This window comes from Copadichromis virginalis, linkage group LG17 (genome assembly GCF_057382275.1).
Source record: "Copadichromis virginalis isolate Kocher_CV1m ecotype Utaka linkage group LG17, C_Virginalis_male_GT1.1, whole genome shotgun sequence".
NCBI lineage: Eukaryota > Metazoa > Chordata > Actinopteri > Cichliformes > Cichlidae > Copadichromis > Copadichromis virginalis.
In genome coordinates this window covers 28,359,727-28,377,672 of record NC_140634.1, presented here as the reverse complement: position 1 = coordinate 28,377,672, position 17,946 = coordinate 28,359,727, and the positions used below count along the sequence as shown (strand labels likewise).

General features: G+C 38.4%; 1 protein-coding gene across 1 annotated transcript in view; it reads left to right on the top strand.

Annotated features, from left to right (window-relative positions):
* cacna2d1a (calcium channel, voltage-dependent, alpha 2/delta subunit 1a) overlaps positions 1-16,975 on the top strand; it is a 105,662-nt gene extending 88,687 nt beyond the window's left edge. Inside the window, exons 32-38 of the mRNA XM_085436363.1 lie at positions 1,467-1,619; positions 2,668-2,720; positions 4,341-4,396; positions 5,509-5,626; positions 6,266-6,375; positions 7,041-7,123; positions 11,987-16,975. Of these exons, the coding sequence (XP_085292489.1) occupies positions 1,467-1,619; positions 2,668-2,720; positions 4,341-4,396; positions 5,509-5,626; positions 6,266-6,375; positions 7,041-7,123; positions 11,987-12,109 (696 nt within the window). The 3' untranslated portion in view covers positions 12,110-16,975. The remainder of the gene's footprint in view (positions 1-1,466; positions 1,620-2,667; positions 2,721-4,340; positions 4,397-5,508; positions 5,627-6,265; positions 6,376-7,040; positions 7,124-11,986) is intronic.
* The last annotated feature ends 971 nt before the right edge of the window (positions 16,976-17,946 follow it).

Sequence of the window (17,946 nt, the reverse complement as noted above, 5' to 3'; positions counted from 1 at the left end):
CTCACTTTACCTTTATAGATTAAAAGATTTATATACTCTGCGAATGTTAAGATAAAGAGGAATGAATATATGGAGGACAGCTTGTTAACAGTGACCTGAGCGATTGACTGCATTCATAAAGTACAAACACACAGAGCACTACTTACTGTACACACACCCTCCTGGAAACACTGTTACTTAAACACTTCCATGCACACAGTCATGTGATACCTCTGATATACTGAGGCAAACTACTTCCCCCAAGTAAAAATTTATGGCTGCCCGATGGACTGTGTTAATCAGATTATACCGAAGTCAGTCATCCTGGTTTGAGAGTGATTTGCTGTCTGTTTGTCTTTAAATTCTCTGAACTTTTTTTGCACATGTCTACAGTTTCACGACTTTTTGTTGCACGTGTTTTACTTTGTGTGGGGTTTTTTTTTTTTTCAGCAAATTTACAATCACTGACCACTTTATTAGGTACACCTGTTTAACTGCTCAATCAGCCTATCGCATGGCACTAACTTAACACATTTAGGTATGTAGACATGGTCATGATGGCCAGGTTCAAAGCAAACATCAGGCTTCTGTCAGCTGAGAACAAGAGGCTACAGTGAGGCTACAATTAACATAGACTCACTAAAATTGGACAGAAGAAGACATTGCCTATTCAGATGAGTCTTGATTTCTCCTGCAACCATTTGGATAGCAGTTCAGAATTTGGCATGAACAACACGAAAGCATGCTGCCTTGTAGGCGGCAGCTGGTAGTGTAATAGTGTGGGCACATATCACGCCCCCCCCTTAAGTATTATGTCAATGCCATAGCCTACCTTGGCATTGTTGCTGGCCATAATTACATGATGGCTTGATAACATTATCTTTTGATTGCTGGTTCCAACAGGATAACGCACCATGTCACACAGCTCGGATCTTTCATAATGGTTTCTTTAGTGGACTCAAATGTCTTCCACATTCACCAGATACTGTAACTGTCGTCAGTGGTGAAATGGAGGATTGGCATCATGGATGTGTAGCCGACAAATCTGCAGCAATTACTGTATATATTTCTGTCATGTCGGTATGGACAAACATATCTGAGGAACAGTTCCCACACATCTTTGTATCTCTTCTACAAAAAAATAGGTGGTTTTGCAGGCAAAGAGTGTCCAGTTCAGTACTAGCAACGTGTACCTAATAAATAGTTAGGCAAAAGTATAATGATAAATTCAAATTATCAAGAAGCTTAGGCTCTCTGTAAATGAACAATCCCAACTACAATATCAATTTTAAAAGTTTAGTAGTTTTGGCTGTGTTCAACCATTTATCTGCGGGCTGTAGGTAGTTTGTGGACCTTGAGGCATGTTTACTACTCATGTATTAGTCATGTAAATTATATGATTTCTTTGTGCAAGTTCTTATTTATTTATTTTTTAATTATAATTATTATTCTGTGCCCTGAATACCTGATCCCTGCTGCAAAACTAGATTGGGAAATTCTTCGGTGAGATTGACCCTTGTATTATGAGAAGCTTGATCAACTCGTCTCTGTACACCAATAAGAGTACGTATAACTACCAGTCGCTCTGTGATCCCAAGAAAGAGGACAAAACATCTGCCGGGTTGCGATCCGTCTACGTGGTAAGTTACATAAGCCAGAGACTATAAACACACGCAAAACCTATCACACAAACTGAGCCACGCATTACAGCACACCTACACGTTCTGATATCCATACGCAAATTAATTTCCCTGCATGAACAGAAGGATAGACGCAAGTAAATATGATGCAATTTGTACTCATACCTGCTTGATGACATGTATGCACACATACACATATACACACGTCACTCTAAAGGGAGCCATACATCTGGATAGTGCAGACAGTAGGGAAAGCAGAGGGAATGGTGAAAGCATGGCTAAAGTGGATGTTTCAGAGTAAAAGATTGCTTGGCTAACACATCAAGCAATGTACAAGCTGGCACTTTTTTTTGTCACTTACAAAAAGTGCAACTTCCAGTGGAATGATGTAAATTATCTGCCGATTTTACAGTAACACTGATGCTTTCCCTTGATGTTAAAATGTTTCCTTCATAGGAAGAGGCAATAAGCCGAAACTTAATAGAGGTATTTGTATTTGTAAAAATTTCAAATCATTTACTATACAAACAAAACTGTCATTTCCCAGCTGTTACCACATATTCGTACATGGTCTAGTGACCAAGGTGAGATGAAAGACGCAGATATCTTCTGATCAAAGACTCTGTCAGCAGCCAGTGTAACACGGTTAGTAAAGCCTCCTTGATGACTGAGGACACCGTCAACTAAAAGGAAAGAGTACAGCACTGATTCACCGAAACAAGGCCCTCGCATGCTAACTATAATCAAAGCAACATGTTGGGGCTTTTATTTAAACTGTGTGCTACTTTGTTTTCTCACTGGTTCTTTGTTTACATAGTTATCCTCACATCTGTTGACGAGGACTGTGCTCTAATTTCCTCACAAAGGAGGAAAATAAAACCTCTGGCTGGAACTTTCGGTCTTTGTGCTGTGCAAAACTAGACAGCTACTGTAAACACAAACAGGATATTCAGACAGGCTCAACCAGCTTAAAATGAATGCTAAACTATTCATTGTAGGTTTTATTTGGTGCTCATCTAATATTCTTTTCTCATTTTCTCCCTTTAAGCCCACAATAGCAGATATATTAAATTTGGGATGGTGGGCAACTGCTGCTGCCTGGTGAGTTCTTTTTGTTATTTGTTTGATTTTTAAATTTTTTTTTAAATAATATGGTCTGAAATGGTGTCTTTCCATTATTAGCTGAAATATTCTCTATAGAAGCAGGAATTTTAAGTCCTTAACCTCAAAATACATGGAAAGCAGGATTTGTTCCTCCACATGGACGTATAGCATCTGTTTAATAGCTGATTTTTTTTTTCCCTAGACAGTCTACATTCCAGGAAATCATCTCTTGATTTATGTGCTGTGTCACTGTCTTGATGTCATTACAACATGTTTAATAAAAATTTATTTTAAGGCCACTCAAAATGTACCCATATTCACGCCCTTAAAGCAAATATTAGGACTTTTCAACTACAGTATGCAAATTGCTTGAGCTAAACCTCATTTCTTTATATTTTGTGTCAAGGAGCGAGACTACTTTTTAAAGTACTCTCTAGCTTTAGATGTCCAGGCTTTGCGAAAGTCTCTCAACCTTGTTCTTTGGACATTGGCTGCTTTTTCGCTACATTTTCAGTCCAATTTCTCAACCATTTTCAGATGAGTGTTTTGTTGGTTGTTTTTTAAGCCACTTAGCACCTATGAATCATCCAAGCTTAAAAGGGCTCTTAACTCAAGAAAAAGAAATCTGCATGACTGGAAAACAATCTATGGAAGAGTCGCTGTCAAGAAGCCGATCTTAGGGAAGAGAAAGAAATATATTGTGGCAGTGGCAACTGGTCTTATGGATCAAAATTTGACATTTCTGGTTAAAATCAGCAATATATGTGGTTAAAAATATATGGAGGAGGTTGCCAATCAGACCTGATTGCAGTGGCTTCATTCTTTAGCATAACAATGATCCCAAACACACTGGATAATGGATTGGATTTATATAGCACTTTTCAAGGCAACCAAAGCGCTTTACAATGCCACTATTCATTCACTCTCGCATTCACACACTGGAGGCACACAGATACGCTTCCCAACCCCCTGAGCCACAGTCGCCCCGATAAAAGCATAATGTAAAGAAATGTATAGAAAAGCAAACAATGGAACGCTATTAGTCATAGATTGGCCTCCCCAGAGCCTGAACCTTAGTATTATTGAGGTAGTTTGGGATCATCTTAACAGAGAATGAAACAAAAGGCATCCAAAGAAGAGCTTCGCATGTCTACCAAGAAGCTTAAAGAACTAATCTTTAAGACTATTTAAAGAAATTACAAGACAGTTGTCCTAAAGTCTCGACTATAATGTCTGCTTTCCATAAGCCTGCTTCGGTCCACGTGTGTCCGAGTGATTTTTATCATCAGCTTGCCTAAAGGTGATCATACCAAGTAATAACTTTCAAGCTGGTTTGAATGATACGAACACTATTTTTGACTTACATTTCCACCTACGTTTTCACATTTCAAGAAGTCAGTGTTCCTATTTCCCATTTTCCTAGCAAAATATAAAAAAAGAGTGACGGCTCAAGACGTTTGCACAGTAATGAAAATATGAAAATTGGATTGAATTTAGTTAGTTTAGCAGTTTGGTTTTAGCTTGCATGAGTACTTAAATAGATTTTTGTTTTAATGTATATAAAATCTAATGAATTTAACTATTTGTTTGTGTCTGGGATTGCTTTTTTGCTCTTAGGTCAGTAATGCAACAGCTAGTGGTCAGCATCACATTACCTAACTTCGGGGAAGCAGGTTGGTTCCTATTAATTTCACATGAGAACAAGGGGGTTGAATTGTTTCTAAGAAATGTCTGCAGATCTGTACAGCCTGGATTGCCTCCTTATGGAGAATTAATTATGATGGATGTTCTTTTTATTTTGAAGTCAGTGTCATTTTTACAAATAGTTACAACCTCATCCTTAGAGGAACTTAGCAGGCTTAGGTTTGTATGTATTAGGAAAAACAGAATACCAGGCCTCCCTCTCTCTTTGTTAAAGACACTTCTTTTCATATGACTTTGGCAAAATAGAAGTTTTAGTTTATTAAAGCTTTGGAATTAGTTTTATGCTGTCATCCCCATGAAAATGCGAGAACTGGTGTTAATGCCCAGAAATGTTCCTTTTTTTTTCTCTAAATTTAAATATTACTATTTACATGGCTGGTTTCTCCTGGGAGGAGGGCAATAAACTTTATCTCTTAAGCTGCTTTAATTGTCACATATGAACAAAGGATAAATGTACTATTTGTACAGCACTCCCTTCATGTTGAACCTACAGAGAATGATTGTCTGTGTTAGGTTTTCTTTAAAGCTCAGTGTCATAGCAAAATGTAGACACAAACAAAATCAAATGGAATGGTAAAAGAAACTGTAGCTTAATCAGCTTTACAGAGGATAGCAAAATTCCCTTTAAATACTCAGGAAAAAATGCTCCAATGATTCCTCTATCTTTTCCTGTAGCATATGAAACGCTGGAAAAATCCTTATGAAGGGAAAGGAGATGATGCTGTCGATTCAAAACGACACAAATGCCCACTGTTAACGAAAATATCAACAGATTGACAGAAGTGTCAATTGAGGAATGTGCCAGAACTTGTGCTCATAAGCAGATATCCTTGGAAACTTTCAAAAGCTCACAGGCAAACTATGAATGTTACACTACTTAAAATTTACAATCTACTCGTTATGACGTTGTTTCGTTGTGTGAAGCGCTTTGGGTTCACACAAGTGCTCTCTAAATAAAAATAATTCAAAACACAACTAAATGAATGCTAATGTTTGGCGTAGGTATAATAGGTGAAAATATATCAGAGCTGTTGTTTTAATTGTGTGTTAACCAAAAATATACCTGAATGTGCTTCTACAGCTACTGATGATGCACCGGATGTGGAGAAGGAGGTCTGCATCAAGGAGGAATATCAATACTACTTTGAGAATGACAGCCTGTCTTTTAGAGGCGTAATCGACACAGAGAAGTGCTCAAGGTAAACCGTAAAAACCCGTCCCAGCTACACAATAGGCACTTGCTGTGTAGACGCTGACAGAGAATAATATCTGTAAAATACCTGATGTGGGCCTAAAACCTTTCAAAACATTTGCATGCCATAAAAGTGAAGTCAAGTCACTTGGCATTTTCATGTGTGATTTGTGCATGTGCACGGGCATGTGTGGTGTTTTAAGGTCCCTCTTGCCGGCTAATGGAGTGCCTGCCTGCGTGCCGCGTGGAATTCCTGCACTTTAGCTGCACACACGTTTCTTTTTAACGACCACTATAAAAATAAAATAAAATAAAAAAGCGGAGCAAATCATTTGAGCACCAGCAACATGTGGGTCTCAGTAAAGTTCTCGGAGGACAGCGGCATGGTAAGGCAGGTTTGTGTGTCCTTATGAGCATAGTTGACAAACTTGACTGAGTGATCCACTGTGTGTGCAGACCAATAGCTGACTACTTTTGTGGAAAAGAGATGACAATTACTGCATCTTCACTTCACTGCTTTCTGGTTAAACATTCAACTTCCTTGTATCTCTTGTGAGCATGTTTGAATGAAATCATATCTTTCCTGGACTCAAGCCCACGTGTCAACAACTGCTTTTGTGTCTCTTGTGTGTCTTCCCTTCTCCAGGCTCTATCACGCCGAAAGGCTGCCCAAGACGAACCTCGTCTTCATCGTTGCAGAAACAGAACATGGCTGTGAATGTCAGGAAAAGATATTAAAGCAGGAAGAACAGGAGTGTATCCTTTTACTAAACACCAGCTATAATCTGGTAGACAGTGTGTACACTTGACTCAGGGAACAGATGTTCATAAAGTTTGTGCTTTGGAGAACATAGGCGCTGATTATGACTGATATTTTTCACCACTCGCCATTTAAAGAGGACTTGTGGTAAACAACTGAATGTTCATTCTCCAAGCTTCTATAAAAGGGTTGTTTTCCATTATCGACAGCGGTTACCGTGGAGTATTTCCCTCATTTGTGTCCTTTAGAATCCCACACCCACAAAAATGATCATCTCCGCCATAATTGACATTTACAAATTGGCCCAGAATGAGAGACTTGTAATGCTTTGGTTTCTAAGTCTGTATGGCAGATGGTTTTGTGGGATAAGTCTGAATAGCTTACAAACAAATCAATGATGTTCTCGCAAATACACAGAGCTGTGATCAATTAGAGGTAAAGCCTCTTGGAAAACACCATTGTAGAACATGATGGCTGCGTCATTGCAGTATTAAGCAACGTATTCCAACTAGTGTCTTTGTTTAGTAATCAAGATGTATGATTTAACACTATTCCAGCTGTACGTAAAAACTGTGTCTTCTGAACAAAGCACTATTTGTTGCTGCTATTACTAATGCAGAATCAATCAGAAGTTGTCATGTTCCTGACTTCAGTAATCCAGCACAAGGGCCTGATCCTTGTCAATTGGCTTCCGAGCCGCGGTACAGGAAGGGACCTGCAGCTTGTTTTGATAACAATAGTCATGTAAGTGCCTTTAATCAGACTTGGATGATGTTTTCCCCTTTTTTAAAAAAAAATGGTTGTTCTGTGCTAGTTTATCATCTCCAGTCTGCAAAGACCTTTTGTCTAGCTTTCCGGTGAATGGGAGACAAATATTTTCTCTCTGTTTATCTTCTAAGGAAGATATTTGGATTCTTTGTTGGGTTCTCTCTGGGGTACTCTGGCTTTCTTCCTTAGCCTCAGACATGCACTTAGTGGGGTTAGATTAATTGGTGATTAAAATTGCCCATAGGTATGACTGTGGCTTTGAATGATTGTCTGCCTCTCTATGTTAGCCCTACGACAGACTGGCAACCTGTCCAGGGTGTAATCCGGTTCTCGCCCTATCATAACTGGGATAGGCTCCAGATCCCCGTGACCCTGATAAAGATGAGCAGAAGAGAATAGATAAATGGATGGACTGATAACAGCAGACTTTTTCAGAGAAGATCTGCAACACTCAATGACCTTTAACTAGATATACAACCAACAAGCCTTTACTGAGTGTAGTTATATTGGAAAGAAAGACCATTGCAAAGCTTTTTGTACCATGCACTCTCCAGGCACTTTAATAGGTACACCTGTTCCTCTGCTCAATAATGCAAAAGCGAAGCAGCAACTCAATGCATTGAGTCACATAGACATGATAAAGATGACCTGCCGAAGTTCAAACTGAGCATCAGAAAGGACAAGAAACTTGAGTTTGTCTTTGAATGTGTCTTTGAACGTGACAGTTGTTCATTCTAGTATTTTCAGAGTATTTCGGAACTCCACAAACTAGGTTTGCAGAAAATGGTCCAAAAACAGTCTAAAATACCCAGTGATTAACAGTTGTTTAGATCAAGATGCTTGTTGATGCATGAGGTGAGAAGAGATTGACCAGACTGCTTTGAGCTGATTTTAAGACAACGGTAACTCGTTACAACCATGGTATGCAGAAGAGCATCCTAACACATTGAACCTTGAAGCACTTGGGCTACAGCTGCAGAAGACTGCAATCATGTCAGCTAATAACAGGAAACTGAGGCTGCAATTTACATTGCCTCACCAAAATTGGACAATAACAGATAAGAAAAATGTTGCATGGTCTGATGTGTCGCGATTCCTCCTGTGACATTCAGATGGCTGGCTCAGAATTCAGTATAAACAACGCTGAGGCACTGAGCCTGCCTTGTTCAACCTTTAAGAAAATGTTGCGTTGTTTATTCACTTTATGACTACAGTGTACCCATCCTCTGATTATTGATAACGCACCATGATACAAGGTTCAAATCACCTCAGACTGGTTTCGGGAACATGACAATGAGTTCATTGTACTCAAATGGCCTCTACAGTCACCAGATCTCAATTCAATGAACTCCTTTGGAATGAGGTGGAACAGGACATTGGCATTGTGGATATGCAGGAAATGTGCGATACTATCATGTCTATATCCTCCAAAATCTGTGAGAAATTTCTCCAGCACTCTATTGAATCTTTGGCATGAAGAAATAAGAAATAGCCATGAAGGCAAAAAGGGTTCCAAGCTGGTACTACATTAGTAAGGTGTACCTAATAAAGTGTCCAGGGAGTGTAATTTTAAGTTTTCACGATTCAAGCCTGTTTTCAAAATGCCTTTTTTACTGTGCGAAAAGCATTTTAGCGTTTTTTATTATTAGAGTAAGAAGTACCAACATAATAGAGGCCAATTAAGGAGAGACCAGAGTCATTTTGGTCAAAGCTCAAGTCACTTCCTCAAAGTCCTTAAGACTCTCTCCCAGTATGGGAACAATGTATCAGTGCTGAACCCATGGCACCTTTCCATAACTAATATCTTTACATCGTGCATGCCACTTCTCTTTTGGATTCTTTTGTCTTTTGTGAAATCCCTCAAAAGCTGTATGTGCGTAGGTTTCCCATGCAAAGATAAACAGTCAGTTGTTTCTTGATTTATGAATAACTAAGCTAAACAAACATTTTTATGAGCAGCACAGAATCTTTGCGTGTGAAACCCCTGTGCTTGAGTGCTTTGTTTGTTTTCACTCTATAGTCTTTTTCCAGCGTCAAAGTTTTAAAAATGAACTCTTCTGCCTGCACTGTTGCTCACTTACACACGCATATGCAAACACCCACCCATCCACCCACACACTAACTTTCTCTCACACTTGTCTCTGAAGGGAATGCATCTGCCTTGTACTACTGTTTGTGTATGTAACCTAATTATTTCTTCCTTTTCTGCTCATATTTCCTTTCTAACCTGCTAACTATATGGACCCTTTGCTGCATGATTCTCTTTCTCTGTTTTCTCTGTTTCCCGCCTTATGATTGGCTGTTGATGGTTAGGATGAGGTCATGTGCCGAAGGAGCGCAGGCTCCCCATTGGCTTCTTCTCTGCTCATGTTACTGCTGCCACTGTTCATGTGCTGTCTCGGGTCAGTCCCATAACGCTCACTCGTTAACACTTTGTCATTATTTTCGAATGCTCGATCTTGTTCGTAACTCTTGCTTCTTTTTCCCTTGGTGTTTCAAGTCTTGTCTCCTCCCCCATTTTCATGTCCCTGCTTTGTTCCACTATTTTATCTTTTTCCATTGCTTTTCCACACATTTTCTCACCTGCTTCTCCTTCTTATTTTATATCACCATCTGACTTCACCTTCCCAACTTACATCCCTGTCCTTAACTGACTTTGAACTTCAAGCCATTCTCTTTGTATTATTCCCCATCAATCATTATCTGTCTTCAAATGTCTACTGGTTACTGATGTATCCGGATGCTAGCAAAAACAGACCGCTCACCTATCATCTACATCTAGATTTTATTTTCTTTTGCCAAAAAATATCAGGGGAATTCATTTATCCAAAGTTTTCCAGTCAAGTATGAAAAAAAACATCCTGATATCGTTTCATATTTTATGACCACATGTTTGATACCTGCATAGCTCATTTAGGGCGCTTTCTATGCTTCATTGTCCTTTGTTAATTCTGTTGTACAATTGTAAAAAACCTGCAACTGTCAAGCTTTAGAGGACAGGATTTAGTCTGCAAAAGGAAATGTCACCAGCCACAGTGCTGTGCAAATGTCATGAGCCACCCCTCATTTATATTTTGCAAGGACAAGGGATTTATTGAAACAGGTGCAAACATAAATGGAAATGGAGTATGGCAATTCTTGAAAGTCGTTATTGCCGCCGTTATTCTTAGCCTGAACCCTCTGAGGCAGCTTCTTGGAATTTCTTGAAGTAGTCTTCAGAAACACTTCTCCAGACTTCTTGAGGAACATTCAAATATCTTCTTTGGATCGTGCCTGCCTTTTGTTCAAGAAGTCAAGATGATCCTACCCTGCAGAGCTCCGGACTCTGGGGAGGTCAGTTCCTGACTGATAGTGTTCCATTGCGGGTTTTTCTAGTCAGGTATGCTTTTACTGTACTGCCGATGAGTTCAGGATCATTGTCCCGCAGACAAATGAAGCTGTTCCCAATGAGGCACTTTATATATGACGTTGTATGTAAGCATTTATGATTCCATCAGTTTTGATACGATTCCTAAGACTACTGGCTAAAGTGCAACTCTAAACCATGACAGACCAACTCCACCGTGTTTTACGCATGTCTGTCAACACTCACTGTTATACCCTCTCCTGACCTCTGAATGTATTGACGACACTTTGAGCAACAAATGGATTCGGCACTCCTTAAGACCTTTTTCAGTCCAGTTCTTGTGTACTTTACCATACCTTACCTGGATCAATTGAATGTTCACATTTTTTCTATTTCTTAAGAAGATAACTTTAAGATATTTTTTTAGTTAGTAGCTCTTTGGGAACCAACTTGTTGGGTACAGCATGCCGTAACAAACAGCCTAAAGATACAATTTCAAAGTGGTTCTTTGCTAAGTGGTGTTTTGTGTAGACACAATGCTGCCTCATCCCTTGTGTTGGGTCCCTTTTTGCAGCTTGAATAACTCATAGGTCTGTGTTTGAAAAATCAGCCAATGTCCAAAGAAAGATTTTGAAAGACCTTCAGAAAAGCTCATTAACTATTGCTTGAGACCACTTACAAAAATTACAGGAAAGCCTAGCTGCTCTCAGCAAAAGATAAATTAAAATAGGGCTGGCTCAAAACCTTTTCATAGTACTGAAAAAAGAAGTGACATCATCAGATTCAACCTGTTAGATAATGAAGCTCACATTCATTTTTAAAATGAACACGCCAGTGTTGTAAAAAAAAATGCTAAGAAAAATAGAAAAACAGATGTAGATATGCTCAGCTGTTTGTTTAGCTTATGTATTTCTTTTCTTTATTCCCAAACACAACATTAGGAAGTAAAGCTCAGTTACTACTACTGTACTGGTCACACAGCAGTGATTTTTCAAAGCAACTGCACTCAAGGCAGTCTTTAGGTCCTTTTCAAGGGAAGCCATAAATATGTAAAAAGACATTCTGATAAACCTATCTTAGAGTTTTATATAACTAAAGGCACAAGCAGCAGGGTAGTGAAATAATATTTTTAAGAGAAATACAGTGTTTATTTTTCTTCATCTGGTTGACTCAGCATATAACTGTCTATAAACATCATTTCTCCTTTTAAGCTTAAGTTACAGAATTCCTATTGGTGTATATATATCAGATTCAGTGCACTCAGAAAAATAAAGTATTATAAGAGTATGTACTTGTAATATATGTAAATGTTTTAGTGACTTTTTTTCTGTTACAAAAAGAGCAAAAGCAATGGAAAAGTTGTTGGTGGACTGCTTATACATATATATATATATATATATATATATATATATATACGTACGTACGTATAGAGATAAATGTATTCTCTGTAACAAATACTAACTTTAGTTTCTTTTTTCCCTGCTTGCCACTAGGAAGATAACGCTGACTGTGGCGGAGTGTCCGGCCTGACTCCGTCGCTGTGGCTAGTGCTGTCCCTTCAACTGCTACTGGTCTGGGTTGTGACTGACACCAGACACCATGCCATCCCATCATGACCTCCGAATAACATAATCCAACCCTGTATCTCCACCCCTTCGTATCTCCAACATGGCAACCAGCATGCAGCGCTGCCACCAAAATGATGAGCGCCCGATGAAAAGCGCTTTAAACAGACAAAAAAAACGTGAGCCCCGGGTTCTGCCAGTTTCTTTTGTATTATCAGCGGTTTCTCTTAAGGATTTCACCAGGGCACAAGTGACGAAAGAAATGCATATCAGAATATAATGATATGAAAGCTAGGAAAGACCTCAACCTATCTGTCCGTCATCCTTAAGTGGTGCCCGCCAGCTGAGATTAGAGGAATCCAAAGATTCGTTTTGATTGGCGAGTTTTTGTCTGACTTGGTTTCTTACAAAGAGACTCAACTGCCTTATAGTATCAGAGGGATTTGAATCACAATGGGTGGACTTGCTGTTTATTGAATATGCTGGGCAGTTATATTCACCACTGCCAGAAACAGCGCAGCCCTTTGCAAGAGTATATTTTGAATCGATTTGCAGTGGTTAGTTATTAGGTATTTATTGTTTTTTTGGTTAAGGAATTGGCCAAGATCAGAGCAAGAGATGCCAAATCATCACATCATCACGAGCTCTTGCCCTTCGTTTGCCTCATCTGGGTTGCTCGTAATAATATTGTCTCAGTCTGATTTTTAGGTAACATTACCCAGAGCATTTACACAGTGTCTCTGAGGACATTGTCTTCACTTCACTATGCTGTTCTTTAATGTAGATGCTGTTTTTTGCAGTGTGAAAGTCATGTTCATTGTTATGTTTTTGCACAAAAGCGGAACCTCCTACTGCCACAGAGTGCTTGTTTTTGAGTGTACAGATTTTGACATTGTAGCTGATCATATGGATTTTCTGCCTTGGTTTTGGATTGCCCCGGTAAAAACTTTGCTGCCATAGCACGCATAAACCAGTCAGGACAAGCTTGGCTGGTGTCCTGTACCTACTCAGTGGACAAAATCTCTAGTGCCATGTGGACTCTGTGACTCATACAAACCCCTTTTTAGATTGTGGCTGCTGAATGGGAAATGGTAATAATAGTATTTAATTATTTAAAGGTTATTTGACCGAAAAGTCAGGATATCATTCTGCTTTTTTTTTTTTATTATAGCCACAATTTTTAAAAAAAAGAGTTACAGGAAATTTGTATTCAACATTTATGTCAAAATTTGGTCAAAATGAAGGGAAAAGGGGTATATTTGTATTCACTGCTGTCACTTTTTAAATTAAATGACTACTGTCGGCACTGCAATTCAAAGTGCAGCTGCTGTTTCTCTTCACGGTTTGATCTCCTTGCTGAAGAGCTGAACAGCCTTTATATCTGTGTAGTGGTGAAGTTGCCTCTGTCATATTTATTATACTGTGATATCAGCTACTATACAAGAGCTTCATACTATCACTCTGGCTGATATATCAGTTTCTCAACAAAAAAAGTTCATCCTTTTTCATTTTGTGTGCCTTCTTCTCATATTTATTACATATATTAAAAATACCTACATAATCCATGTGATGTGCTGATACTACTGTACATGGTTTTATTAAATTTTTGTGATTGTAATTGCCAAAGAGAGAACAGTAAAGTACATTTCTTTATGAAGGGAAAAAAGCGCTAATCAGTCGAACCACTGCTTTAAAGCAAATAGATCTGCTGTAAAAACAATAACAAATTTCACAGGGCCAAACTGGATTCCTATCAAAGCCAAATATCAATGTCAACGAATGAAAAACACTTCATGAATTTTGGGAGGAAAATATTTTGAATATGCAGTATGTGGAAAACCACTTGCTGCAATTATACAGCTCATTTGCCTACTTATACACAGACTTCAAACTTGGATGTGATTGTTTGAAACAAGTTTTAAATCTTTAAGATAAAACTGCCATTTTTACATAAACAAGCTGACTTGACCGTTTGTTTTGTCGATGATTAATATTTATGACTTTAACAGGAACCAATCACATCATTTTAAATAAAATAGGACGTGTGTGACGCCTTTCATTTAGAAGTTGGTCATATCCCAGGGTTGAGACTTTTTTTTTCTTTTTGTTCCTTGTTTAGTAACATGAGATAGTTCGGGATGTGTACTCTGTGGTTAAATGTGAAAAATGCTTTCATGCTGAGCATTCACACCAAATGTTAGATTTGAACATTAAAACAAATCAACAATTATTTGTTTATGGCACTCGAAATGTTAACAGTGTAGGAAATTGTGGACGCTAGGAAGCGAGACCGAGGAGTGCGTCTTTTTGTGTATACTCCATAAACACTGGCGGATGTTTCCAGAGAACTACTTAATTCTGTGGGGAAGTTGAAAACCACACAATTTAATCTACACGTATCACATTACCACTAACATTCACCCTCTTCAGAATCCTTTTGTTGGCTAAACAATTACATCACAATGACTTATGTCAGTTTTTTGTGTGACGCATTTCTGCAAGTCCCGTCAAGACATACTAGCTCTTCTGGCTTCTTTTGTGGCAAAGCTCCACCGGCACCACCACCAAAACCATCATTGTCAGGAAGTTTCGCAAAGGAACTTTTTATTTCCAATGTTTTCCTCTATCTTTAACTATAATCTTCCAAAAAAAATGTGGTGAAAATAACAATGGCATTTATGCTCTGCATTTATTAACCCTTACGAATATCAAGTGCCATATCCAGTAGGTCTTGTATTCTCTTGTGGAGAAGCCTATTACTATAACATTTATGCAATGTTACCAAGGCAAGATACATTTCAAATTGTTTCAGTGTGCTGCATGATATTCCTGCTTTACTATGTAATGATAGAAAGCATAATATACTGAGTGTCCGGCATTAGTTCGTGATATGTTAAGGTATGACCAGCTAATACTGCCGTCTCTTGAGGGGACAGCATTTGGCTCTGCTGAGGAACAAAAGAGAACCAGATAGGTAAACATGATGTTTGAAATCACTATTCAGTCTTTCTGATCGATTCAGACCATGTTGTTTACAATTATTTAAGGAGCATGCCAGTAATTTAGCTCATTTACTACAATTCATGAGTACTTTATCCAATTGCCAGTAGTTTTCCAAACCATGTTGCAATGTTTGGTATTTCAACTATCAGGTGAACGCAAACTGATGGCACTCAGAGGATTAAGCCTTCCGGCTTTGTTGGTCTTTTGACTTTAAGAGCTCACGTAAATATTTTACCAATAAATATCCACAGTGATTAGATTGAACTGGACTCTGAAGCATCATGGGCATAGTCTTTACTGAGTTCACTTCCTTTTGCACCATTCATTAATGGGCTTTAGCCACTGGATGGGTAGACATGGACATTGGTGTGCTTGTCCCCTAAAATGCCTTTTGACTTTTCTTTTGGCAAACCCTTTCAAACCCTGTCTCAGTTTGTTATTTGGAGGCATGGCGCTTTATGTGATAATTTGTCACTGACAAACTATCCACTAAGGCCTCACCTCATCTTTACTGGAGTCAGCCTGGGACCATCAAACATCTTTGCAGTGTTGGGCCCTATAGAGGCATTTTTATTGCAACTGCCTGACAAATAATGCAGTTAATTGTGCTAGCAGCTGTCTGTGCTCCAGTCAGTGAGTGAAATTCACTCTATTGTATTTGTATATTTATTGCATGTATGCATGATACTTCTGCACTGTCCGTGCATGCACCTATGGTTAGCCATTTACGTCCTTGTCCAAATATGGTAATATTTGGCTTAAAAAAAACTATTTTTATTTATTTATTTCTGATGGACATGATGTGTCCCTCTGTCACTGATTTGAAGCAGGACCTTATAAACCAATGGGTCATATAGTGTTGGCTAATCAGTCATTTATATACCGTATATGGCCATACTTTGTTTTTATTAGTAATTTGGAAATGTTACAGTTATAACACAGGAAATCACAAAGGAACATGGTAAACACAATACCTGCCAACATTAGCATGATACAATGGTGACTGTGAGCATGCTGCATATTAGTGTTAGCAGTTAGCTTAAGATATCGCTCTACAATATATTATCTTAAAGCAGCTAGTATTGCTGTAGTTATTTGTCTTGTCTTACCCCTACATTACAGACAGCAGTTAGTTTCCATGCGTTTGTATGAATATAAAATAGAAGAAACTTGATACTTACTTAATGTAATGATCTTTAATGAATGTAAACCAATGTCCATGCAAGTGTTAACAAAACTGCAAAACAGTTGGTAGTGTAGTAACTCTAGTATTAAATGTTCTGAAGTATACATGAAATGTAGTTATTTAGCTAAAAATGCTGGCATGGTGATTCAGTCGCTTTGCTCAAAGAAGTAATTTGATCTGATGAAACGCTTAAACAGAATCCCTTTAGAGATGCATGGAAAACAATGGAGAAAGAACATAACCTCCACAGCCATCCAGATGTTTCATTCTACTCTTAAGTGCTAAAATCAGATGCTGTCACCTCAGGAATAATGTACTCTAGATGTGATATGAAGTGTTTTTGATTCTGTTGGTGCTCTTGGTGTGGATCGTGTGGGTTGGCCTTTTTATTTCTGGAACCTTTTGTGTGTATGCGTGTCTATTACCTTCCTGCCAGTCTGGCAGATGATTGATGGGCCTGTCGGTCAGTCTTTCTCTGCCTTTGTTTTTTACGGCAGGCCACCAAGTACTTCGACAGTCTCAGCTTCAGATGGGTCTAAGTGGGCCTCTCTGTCAGTCTCCCTTGATTGTGGTTTAGTATGTTACACTTGATTTTCCAGAGTGAGTCATGTTAAAACAAAAAATGTACAATAGAAAAAAAGAACAATGTTTATAATCCTGGGAAAGAAAAAAGTTTTTGTTCATGTGCAAATAAGGTATATACAGAATAAAACTTTATCATTACTAGATATTCCATTGCGTTAAGACTTCTGGCTGATGACCTTTTCTTATAGAATGACTGTTTTTTTTCCCACAGTGGATCAGATTTCTGTTAGTAACTTCTGTCACTTTGCCAACACACATTTCCCATCCAAATGTGTGTGAGAATGTGAAGGAAGCACCCCGAGTCTGCTCTCCCAGTGTCTAGCCAACATCAGAAACTTGCATCCAGCCAAAATCAACATTGTCCAAGAAAAGAAACGAAAGATTCTTAGGTCCATCAACATCTCTCCTCGCTGAACACTGAATTTGACTCTGCTACACATCCATTAACAAAGGCCCATAATGGTCATAAATTTAGCGATTCCTGATTTCCCTGTTGCACGCTGATCAAATGGTAAGTGAGTTTCTCATTAAGATGGTCCGATTTACACTTAAAACCTGAAACCAGCTGTGCACACAGTTTCAGAGCTACTATTCCTCACTGCCCCCCAAAGGCAAACTACAGGCTCATTTTACGCTTTATTATGGACGTTAAAACTAACCGTACTCCTGCACGGTGTGCTGCTGAAACATAAAGAATAAAGGGATGCTTTGGGGCATTTTTAATGAGACCAATTACAATGACTTTCTTCTTTATAATGCCCTATATTGTTGGTAGCACGGCTGGTGAATGACTATAAAGAGACTAATATGATTAAATTCTTGATTATGGTGTCAATCAAAAGTGACATTTTAGACAAGTATAATTTGTACGTCTCTGCAGCAAATAAGAGGCGTACAAATTTAAAATAGAATTTATTATCATATTAAGACAGAGAAATTGCTAGCTCATAAGTTTATATTTTATAACTGATGCATATTTTTCATCTCTGTTTTTAGTGCTTTCCCTTTCCTTAATGTACAAAAGATTTAGTATCATGCCTGAAAGCTGTATTTTCCAGTGACAGCACAGTGTCTATGTTGGACTCCATTGTTTTCCCCCTCCAAACTCTTCCTC